We start from the raw sequence: 10,695 nt of genomic DNA on the forward strand, positions 1-10,695 counted from the left end.
TCAAGCTGCAGGGGCCAGGAAAGTTTTATAACAGCAGTATAGAGTAGAGTAGAGTGGAATGGAATGGAATGGAATGGAATGGAATGGAATGGAATGGAATGGAATGGAATGGAATGGAATGGAATGGAATGGAATGGAATGGAATGGAATAGACCAGGTTGGATTGGAAGAGACCTTCAAGATCATCATGTCCAACCTATCATCCAACACTATCTAATCAACTAAACCATGGCACCAAGCACCCTATCAGGTCTCCTCCTAAACACCTCCAGGGATGGTGGCTCCACCACCTCCTTGGCCAGCCCATTCCAATGGGCAATCACTCTCTCTGTGCAGAACTTCTTCCTAACATCCAGTCTGAACCTCCCCTGGTGCAGCTTGAGACTGTGTCCTCTTGTTCTGGTGCTGGTTGCCTGGGAGAAGAGACCAACCTCTGCCTGTCTACAACCTCCCTTAAGGTAGTTGTAGAGAGCAATAAGGTCACCCCTGAGCCTCCTCTTCTGCAGGCTAAGCAGCCCCAGCTCCCTCAGCCTCTCCTCAGAGGGCTTGTGCTCCAAACCCCTCACCAGCTTTGTTGTATTCTGTGTGGTGGAGCAGTTTCCTACAGTGAATTGGTTTGGTGGGTGGGTTTTTATTTCTTTTCTTTGTCATTAGAGAGTTAAATTAGTTATCTACTTAATCAGTGTTGCAGTTGAGAACTGCAGGAAATAAGGGTATGCCAGAAGTCCCAGTAGTTGAGGCACAGATGTGAAAGTGTTTTCCTGTGAGTCTGTTTTTACAGCCAAGAAACCCTTTGGTTTTGCTTTGTTTTCTGCAGCTGTTTAATGCTGTCAACTGCCTGGCAAAAGGGAATGCCCGGCTGCTTGTGCTGGGCCGCAAGCACATGCTGACTAACTCTTCCAGCTGGAGAAAAGAGCTTATGATGGAGATGCAGAATAAGGCAGACTTCTTCTTTGCTGAAAATATGTAAGTTGAAGAAAATGGCTGAATGTAATGGAGATTGACACCTGATTTATGTGCATTTTGTTATAGCCTTTAGTATTAGTGGCATCCCTAGCTCTGTGTGTGGAAGAGAAACACAGCCCTTGTTATACTTGCTTCAAAACCCAATACACAGTAAAAAATGCATTATAAAGAACTTAATCACCTGGAATCATGTTGACACCTGTAATGTTTATTAGGATTTGCAACTATTAAAACCACTGCTGAGACCACAGTGTCCTGAACTTACAGAACACCTAACAGCATCAGTGTACGGTCACGGTCTGCTGTGTTAGCCCTGCAAAGGCAGGAGAGGAACTTTGTGCCTGGCCATTGTTGCTTGGTAGCACAGGAGCATGGAGAGCCTGGAGGACTGAATTCCTTGCTGCTCCCAGAGGTGATTTTCTCTGAGTGGAAATGGACCTCTGGATCTCTGATTTAAGAAATAGAGCCCCCTTGCTCTTCTCTAGTCAAGCCTGTCCTTGTCTCTAAACTAGGTACTTGCCACCACCTCAGTGTCCCATCTCCTAGCCCTACCTTCCTCATACAATGAGTCTCAGTTTTCCTTCCCTTCCAGGCCCACCTAGTCTCTCTCTGTTAATCCTTCACCTGCCTCTGCCATTTCTTCTGTGACCTTAGTTCCCAGAGCTTCTGACCCAGTTCTTTGCCCAACAGCCAAAGCAAGTCTTTTCTGTCTGCCTCCTTGTTTCAAATCTATTTTACTTCATCTCCTCTCCACTTGTCCCTTGTTTTCTTTGCTGCTGAATCTCATTGTTTTCTTTTCTGCTATCTAAGCACCAACAAAGGGGACACCATTACCTGAGGATAAAGATCCTCCCCAATCTTGTGTCTTGTCACTTACTATTCCAGCAATCCACAGCAATCAAAAAATGGTTTCAAGCACAGTTCTGCCCCAGATTCTCCAGGTCTAGGGTAATTCATGCCCACTATAAATGTATTTTTAGAGATTTTTTTTCCCCTAAAACTGTTGCAGTTTAATAGCAGCTAGTGTCAAATGCATTTTTCAAATAAGGTTGGACTAGATGACCCTTGAGGTCCCTTCCAACCTATGAATCTATTAATGTAGATACACTCATGGATTTGTGCTGTTGCCCACATGGCAAATTACTATCAGTTGTGATGATTGTATTCCACAAAGCCTTGGGGCTATGGTTATGGATTTTAGCAGTTCTGTCTCCCACAGCACTGTATTGTGTGGTGGGTCGAAATTTCCCCCCCTAATTTTAAATTTGCCAGACCAGACCAGTTGGAAGCAAATGAAAGCTGTATCTCAGCATCAGTATCACTAAGGTTGGAAGAGACCTCGAGGATCATCGAGTCCAACCTGTCACCACAGACCTCATGACTAGGGAGGGAGGACCCTGCTGCCCAGTGTGAATACTCCTGCTCACTGCAGGCTTGAACTCACAACCTTCCCATTGAAAGGTTTATGTGCTACCACCTGAGCCACACCTATAGCCCTATAATGTACAGTGGAAGGCAATGAATATGTACAAAATACAAAGCATTTACAATATTTACAGGTATTTACAATGAATAAACAGCACAACACCCCCCCCTCCCCCGTCAAAGACCAGGGGAAGCTACTAGTTTCTCCCTCTCTGCCTCCCCCTTACTGCCCTGTACAAAAGAAGGGACAAGAGAAAGGAGCAGAGAAGTGTTAGGCTTAACCAAAACAATGCAGCCAAGGTCAAGCAGAAGCAAGTGAGTATCTCTCCCAGAGCAAAGAAGCGAGAAGAGAAGAGATTGTTTTGGTACAAGCAGTTTTAGTCCCTTATCTCTTCCAGTGGGATTGTTGAGAATTGTCATTGTTTTCCTTTGGAAACCCAGCAGTGATTTATTTACATGTGACTACTTTCTGTTCAAGATCTGTGAAATTTTTTTTAAAGGCATAGCCTACAGCTACCACATACTGTTAAGTTTTGTGGCAGAAGGTTAGATCACCTTATTAACAGATTGTGATAAGAGAGAAGAAGGCCCTGTGTAGCGTGCAATTAACTTCTGTTGCACTGCAACCTTTGATGGTAAGCAGAAGGTGTTTGTTGTACCAGGGAACTAGAGCAGGGATGGCAACTTTCAGTGCTGCTGATGAATAGGTCCCAGATCAGCGTTTGATTCATTTCCTGCAACCGCTTGTGAATGACGTCAGTCTTTTCCATTTTGTTTTGCTAAGCTCTGAGGATGACACCTTCTTGTTATATGCCACTCTTCAGTCAGGCAAGCACTGCAAGTTTGTTACTAGAGACTTCCTCCGGGATCACAAGGCCTGTCTTTCCGACAGCGTGACGCGGCATCTGTTCCGCAAGTGGCAGCGCGGACACCAAATAGCCTTTTGCTCATCCGTAGAAGGAAATCATATCAATTTTCTGGTAAGTTTCCTGCTGCAACAAGAAAGCACAAAGAGCATATTCATTAAAGAGCCACAGCTTCCAACTCTGGAAGCAAAAGATTCTTGTTGGAACTCATGGGCAGAATCCAATGGGATGGCATTCAACAAGTCCAAGTGCCGAGTGCTGCACTTTGACCACGGCAACCCCATGCAGAGCTACAGGCTGGGGTTGGAGTGGCTGGAGAGCTCCCAAACGGAGAGGGACCTGGGGGTGCTGATTGACAGCCACCTAAACATGAGCCAGCAGTGTGCCCAGCTAGCCAAGAGGGCCAATGGCATCCTGGCCTGCATTAGGCATAGTGTGGCCAGCAGGAGCAGGGAAGTCATTGTGCCCCTGTACTCTGCATTGGTTAGGCCACACCTTGAGTCCTGTGTCCAGTTCTGAGCCCCTCAGTGTAAGAAGGACATGGAAACACTTGAACGTGTCCAGAGAAGGGCAACAAGGCTGGGGAGAGGCCTTGAACACAAGCCCTGTGAGGAGAGGCTGAGGGAGCTGGGATTGTTTAGCCTGGAGAAGAGGAGGCTCAGGGGAGACCTCATTGCTGTCTACGACTACCTGAAAGGTGGCTGTAGCTGGGAGGGGGTTGGTCTCTTCTCCCAGGCAACCAGCACCAGAACAAGGGGACACAGTCTCAAGCTGCACCAGGGGAGGTTTAGACTCGAGGTGAGGAGAAAGTTCATCATTGGAATGTGCTGCCCAGGGAGGTGGTGGAGTCACCGTGCCTAGAGGCGTTCAAGAGGAGACTGGACGTGGCACTTGGTGTTATGGTCTAGTCATGGGGTCTGTGTTTATAGGTTGGACTCGATGATCCTTGAGGTCTCTTCCAACCTTAGTTATACTGTGATGCTGTAACCCAAGAAGCAGATTTATACTTACCGGCTCACACCTCCCGTGTTTGAGGAAAGGTCACAAAGCATGGCATAAACGTGAAAACTGTCCAAAAAAACCCCAAGAAACGCTGCCTAAATGTTTGAAATGCAAATGTACATACCAGTCTATGTATACAGATCTCTCCATTGCCCTAAGTGCCAGTGTTTTCATTTATTGTCAACTTTGAAACAGCTTATTCTGCTCTCTGCCACTATTATGGGAAATCATGCTTCTAGTTTTACAACAGGATTGCTTTCATCTTTAAGACAGAGGAAAATGCAGGTATTCACTGTACTACTAACCTATGTATCAAGTTTCATCTAGCAAAGCTCACAACAGTCATGTTTATAGGTAGTATTCAGCTGCAGAAATCAGACTTCCAGGCATGGTATCATCATATAGCACAATGCTACTGTTATTGTCTAGGAGACGTGTACCCTTGTGAGCCATGAACAGAACAGTAATAAGACTGCAGGTGTTTTAAAAGACTTTTCTAGAGACAAGTTCATCACATGACATTGCATACCATGCAGGTTTTTGTTATCTGGTCTACCTACATCATTACTACATGCTTAAAGGAATGCTTCACCTGTGCAGATTAATTTTCCTGTGGCTTTGGTTAAAATGGTAAAGTAATACTCAACACTGCAAACAGGCTTGTAAGAATGACAGCCCTCCATTCAGTATTGCCATGTATACAGGAGCAGGGAGGTCATTCTGCCCCCGTACACTGCAGTGGTTAGGCCGCACCTCAAGTACTGTGTCCAGTTCTGGGCCCCTCAGTGTAGAAGGAGGTTGACTTGCTGGAGCATGTCCAGAGAAGGGCAACAAAGTTGGTGAGGGGTTTGGAACACAAGCCCTATGAGGAAAGACTGAGGGAGCTGGGGTTGCTTAGCCTGGAGAAGAGGAGGCTCAGGGGTGACCTTATTGCTCTCTACAACTACCTGAAGGGAGGTTGTAGACAGGCGGATGTTGGTCTCTTCTCCCAGGCAATCAGCACCAGAACAAGAGGACACAGTCTCAGGCTGCGCCAGGGGAGGTTTAGGTTGGATGTTAGGAAGGAGTTCTATACAGAAAGAGTGATTGCCCATTGGAATGGGCTGCCTGGGGAGGTGGTGGAGTCGCCATCATTGGAGGTGTTCAGGAGGAGACTTGTTGGGGTGCTTGGTGCCATGGGCTAGCTGTTTGGGTGGGTTGGATTGGTTGATGGGTTGGATGCAATGATCTTGAAGGTCTCTTCCAACCTGGTTTGGTTTATTCTATTCTAAATAATATGTTTATTCATTTTATGGAACCAAATACTGAATGTAGGGTTAGCTGAGTAACACAGCTTTAGCTACACCACCTTTCTTTCTTTTGTATGAGAACGCTCGTCATTTTCACATCTTAATTCCCACACAAGTGATGGGAATGATTGCCATTGCCAGTCAGAACTGTCTTCTAGGTTATGCTGGAAGCTCTCTTGGGAAAGTAGACTTCCAAGACTGTACACACAGAGCATGTTCTGAGAATCATAACTGCCAACCAGTCATGTTTCTTTTGTAGTTGTGTTACATATGTTGAGTTGGTATGCTTGTGACATAATAGACCAGAGAAATGGTTTGCTCTATTTATTTGACTAGAGACTGTTGGAAGTCTTACTGATAGAGCCTTTTCTTACATCCTCCTCAACACAGACCAAGTCATAGTATAGTAGTAGTAGTATCAGTCAGGGTTGGAAGGGACCACAAGGATCAGCTAGTTCCAACCCCCCTGCCATGGGCAGGGACACCCCACACTAGATCAGGCTGGCCAGAGGCTCGTCCAGACTGGTCTTAAACACCTCCAGGGATGGGGTCTCGACCACCTCCCTGGACAACCCATTCCAGGGTTTCACCACTCTCATGGTGAAGAACCTCCTCCTCACATCCAGCCTGAAGTCCATTCTGTAAAGAATTACACTAGAAGAATAAATGCAAGATGTAATTAGCATAGAATTTCTTAGAACAGAATTAACCAGGTTGGAAAAGACCTTTGAGATCATCAAGTCCAACCCATCACCCAATACCGTCTAACCAACTAAACCATGGAACATCATTAAATCCTATCAGTTCAAACCTATAAACCCCACATCCTGAGTTAATTCCCATATGACTTCATTTACCTGAACAGAAAAGCAAGCATTTTGCTATTTCTAGAAATTGAGTGCATTATGTTCAGATCATTATTGTCTGGGTTTTTTTTTAACCATCTATAATGACTCCTAGACCAGAAAAATACCGAAAGACTACCAAAAGTGTAGTTTTTCCTCCAGTTCTCCAGTACAGAATTTCCTTAGTGTAAGGAGCTAAATGAGAGTTGTTATAGAGATGAATCTCTGGAGATTTCTAAGGAAGGTGTTGGAAATTATAACTGCCTGTCACTGCTATTTTAGTAACATAGTGTATGAAGTTTAAAACCATGTTTCTATCTCTCTTTATCCACCAGCCTGCTCTCCGTTACGACTGTGTGGTGCAGACTACAGGTGACACCTGGCATATCCCCTACAAAAACAATTTTGAGGAAAAGTATTCCTATCAGGTACCAAGACAATGGCTCTGCCTTCAACAGAAGCAGTGAAGAATGTAATTGCACAAGATGAAGATGCTGTTTTTTTGTTGTTGATAACTAGGAAAACTCAGCAACACTATTACAGGATTACTGAGTAACTGCATTTTGTCAAGAGCATTCCTGCAGTAAGTCTGTTAACATCAATGGTTGTCCATCAGGAACAAATGAAGCCCATCATTTCCATCTTTTCAGCTGATTTCTGTAGGCTAATAATGTGATTTGAATTAAAACGTGGGTCTTCCTCTTAAAATTTCAGCTTGTGGTGGGTTTCTCTCATGGCTTTTTTTCCTCAAGCTTTTTATCTGTACTGTATGCTGAGGGAGCTGGGATTGTTTAGCCTGGAGAAGAGGAGGCTCAGGGGTGACCTCATTGCCCTCTACAACTACCTGAAAGGTGGTTGTAGCCGGGAAGGGGTTGGTCTCTTCTCCCAGGCAACCAGCACCAGAACAAGGGGACATAGTCTCAAGCTGCATCAGGGGAAGTTTAGGCTTGAGGTGAGGAGAAAGTTCCTCACTGAGAGAGTCGCTCGCCATTGGAATGTGCTGCCCAGGGAGGCGGTGGAGTCACCGTCCCTGGAGGTGTTCAAGAGGGGACTGGATGTGGCACTTGGTGCCATGGTCTAGTCATGGGGTCTGTGGTGACAGGTTGGACTCGATGATCCTCGAGGTCTCTTCCAACCTTAGTGATACTGTGATACTATGAAATTCATAAACTCTGTGCATCAAAGAAATTAAGCAGAAATTGCCAAGTGTCCTCAAAATTTGTAGGGCTGAGCTTACAACAGTGCTGCTAAATGTCTGCCACGAATAAATGGAACTAAGAAGGCCAGATAGTATGTTTACCATTTGCTAGACAGACATAGCCCTTAAGACTTCCACAGACTGATCAGAATTCATGTGGTCACCCAGAAGGCAAGAGATTTGTTATAGCAACACATACTAAGAGTTTTGTTTAGAAAAGTAAGGAAGCCACCAGTGGGATGTTGTATGACTTTCACACTCTTAAAGGTGCTGCCTCTGACAAGATTCCATGTCACTAGAACAGTTTGCTTCAGGAAATCCATGAATGTTTTTAAACAAAAATTGATGATAAATTCTTACAGGAAATAATAGGACAGGAATGAATTTTGTAAAGAGACCTCTATAAAACCTGTCCCAAGTTTTAAAGCAAGGAGAATAGTTTATATTACAGGAAAAGTGTTGTCATTTATGATTTGGAAGTGTGTATCATAGTATCAGTCAGGGTTGGAAGGGACCACAAGGATCATCTAGTTCCAACCCCCCTGCCATGGGCAGGGACACCCCACACTAGATCAGGCTGGCCAGAGCCTCATCCAGCCTGGTCTTAAACACCTCCAGGGACGGGGCCTCAACCACCTCCCTGGACAACCCATTCCAGGGCCTCACCACTCTCATGGTGAAGAACTTCCTCCTCACATCCAGCCAGAATCTCCCCACCTCCAGCCTCATTCCATTTCCCCTAGTCCTATCACTACCTGATATCCTGAGAAGTCCTTCCCCAGCCTTCCTGTAGGCCCCCTTCAGATACTGGAAGGCCACAATTAGGTCCCCTTGGAGCCTTCTCTTCTGCAGACTGAACAGCCCCAACTCCTTCAGTCTGTCCTCATAGGAGAGGTGCTTCAGCCCTCTGCTCATCCTTGTGGCCCTTCTCTGGACACGTTCCAGCACCTCCATATCCCTCTTGTAATAGTCCAACCCTCTCTGCAGTGGGCAGGGGCACCCTCAACTAGATCAGGTTGCCCAGAGCCCTATGGAGCCTAACCTTGAGTATCTCCAGGGATGAGGCCCCAACCATCTCCCTGGGCAACCTGTTCCTGTGTGCCACCACCCTCATATCATATATGGTAAACCTGATTCATTTATTGCACTTACCACTTGAATGCAAATCTTTCTCCCCAAACCCCATAGAAATGCCACATTCACTCAGATGAAATGCCATTGTTTTGTCCCATTTGTCTTTCATGCTGAATAATCCTCTGTTTGAACTGAACCTTGCAGATCTTTTTGTATAGTACCTGCAGTTCTGAGCTTTTGCAGTGTCCTATGACAAGCTCTCTTGAGACTCTTGGCACTCAAGCATGGCCCTTGCTGGTTTTTCACATTAGAGAGCAATCCTGGCACTTGTTCTGTGCCCAGCATCAGTCTGTACCAAAGGAATTCGGGGGGGTGGGGGTGGGGGGGTGTTCAGTGGCAATAAACCTGAGAGCCAAACCAAAGCATACTGACATCTACCAGCAGATACACTTGCCATCCACTACTGCTTATACAATGGTACAGTAAAAATGCATGGACTTTTTATTTGTCTGATGGTAGTTTATTAGATTAATGGGTCCATGCTGAATGCCAGAAAGGCAAGTCCTCCAAACATCGCAGCAATTTATACCCACAAAACTATGGCAAGTGACACTGATGACCCTTTGCTAGTATGATGAGTGAAGAGAAATTGAAAGGACCTAACACTTATCTTAGCCTACCTTGGAGACAGAGGCATATTGGCAAGAGAGACCTGAGGAAGGCTGAACTGATTCAGGCTGCACTATAGCTATTTTGTGAATAACTTCATCTCCAAACTCATCCACTTGCTGCTTGCTATGTTAAAAAGATGTCATCCTCAGGATCCTGCAGCACAAGTTTTGATTCCCATATGGTTGATCAGAGGTGATGAACACTAAACCAAGAGTAAGTGATTGCTCTTCTGAAGCAAAACCATACTTTGGGAGCTGACAAAATTGCTGCATAGATGGAAGAAACTTCTGGAGGTTATATCCTTAAAGTGGCATGGCTAACACTCCCATCATGTCCATGGCATTGGACAACTTTAACTCTTTCCTTGGTCTAAGTCAAATAACTGAATCTTTGATTGCAAACTCTTAAGGACTTTCTCACTTTTTGGGCAATTACACTGAATGATTGATAATTGCTTCCATTTCCTCTTCCCTTTTTCTCAAGAACTAAAAAAAAAATCAGTGTTATGAATGGAAGAGCTCTGTACAGGGAAGGACTGTAAAGGTAGGAATCCTCAACCTGGAGAAACAGGTCTTCAGAGATGCAGAGCTCATTAAAAAGCATGAGTTTTGTGGAGGGGATGCATAGGGATCGATTGTTTGCTGTCTTCCAGCAAAACAGTGGTGTCAAACAGTGCTGGCAGATAGAAGTTTCAGATAAAAGGTGAGGTTTCAGATGAAACCACACAAGTAATTGTTATGCTGAGCAACCCTGCCACAGCATGTCATGGATGCAAGAGGTTCATGTGAGTCCAAAGGGAGACCAGCAAGGGTTATTAAGTTAGCAGACACTATCTTAGTATCATAGTATAGTATAGTATCATAGTATCACTCAGGGTTGGAAGGGACCACAAGGATCATCTAGTTCCAACCCCCCTGCCATGGGCAGGGACACCCCACACTAGATCAGGCTGGCCAGAGCCTCATCCAGCCTGTTCTTAAACCCCTCCAGGGACAGGGCTTCAACCACCTCCCTGGACAACCCATTCCAGGGTTTCACCACTCTCATGGGGAAGAACTTCCTCCTCATGTCCAGCCTGAATCTCCCCACCTCCAGCTTCATTCCATTCCCCCTAGTCCTATCACTACCTGAGATCCTGAGAAGTCCTTCCCCAGCCTTCCTGTAGCCCCCTTCAGATACTGGAAGGCCACAATGAGGTCCCCTCGGAGCCTTCTCTTCTCCAGACTGAACAGCCCCAACTCTCTACCTTGGGAAGTCCCTCCAGATGATTGGAGGCTGTGGAAGGATTCAGGGAGTAGATCACAAAAGGATCTCTGTAGTCTTAATAACTTTCCTTGAGCATCCAAATTCTGTCTGGC

The 10,695-nt window shown here is 45.5% G+C and overlaps 1 protein-coding gene across 1 annotated transcript in view; it reads left to right on the plus strand.

Annotated features, from left to right (window-relative positions):
* PRORP (protein only RNase P catalytic subunit) overlaps window positions 1-7,106 on the plus strand; it is a 56,708-nt gene extending 49,602 nt beyond the window's left edge. The window contains exons 6-8 of the mRNA XM_068160360.1: window positions 818-966; window positions 3,176-3,371; window positions 6,729-7,106. Coding sequence (XP_068016461.1) covers window positions 818-966; window positions 3,176-3,371; window positions 6,729-6,860 — 477 coding nt within the window. The 3' untranslated portion in view covers window positions 6,861-7,106. The remainder of the gene's footprint in view (window positions 1-817; window positions 967-3,175; window positions 3,372-6,728) is intronic.
* The last annotated feature ends 3,589 nt before the right edge of the window (window positions 7,107-10,695 follow it).

The sequence above is a fragment of the Melanerpes formicivorus genome, unplaced genomic scaffold (assembly GCF_026170545.1).
Source record: "Melanerpes formicivorus ecotype bairdi unplaced genomic scaffold, bMelFor1.0.p_v2 SCAF_49, whole genome shotgun sequence".
NCBI lineage: Eukaryota > Metazoa > Chordata > Aves > Piciformes > Picidae > Melanerpes > Melanerpes formicivorus.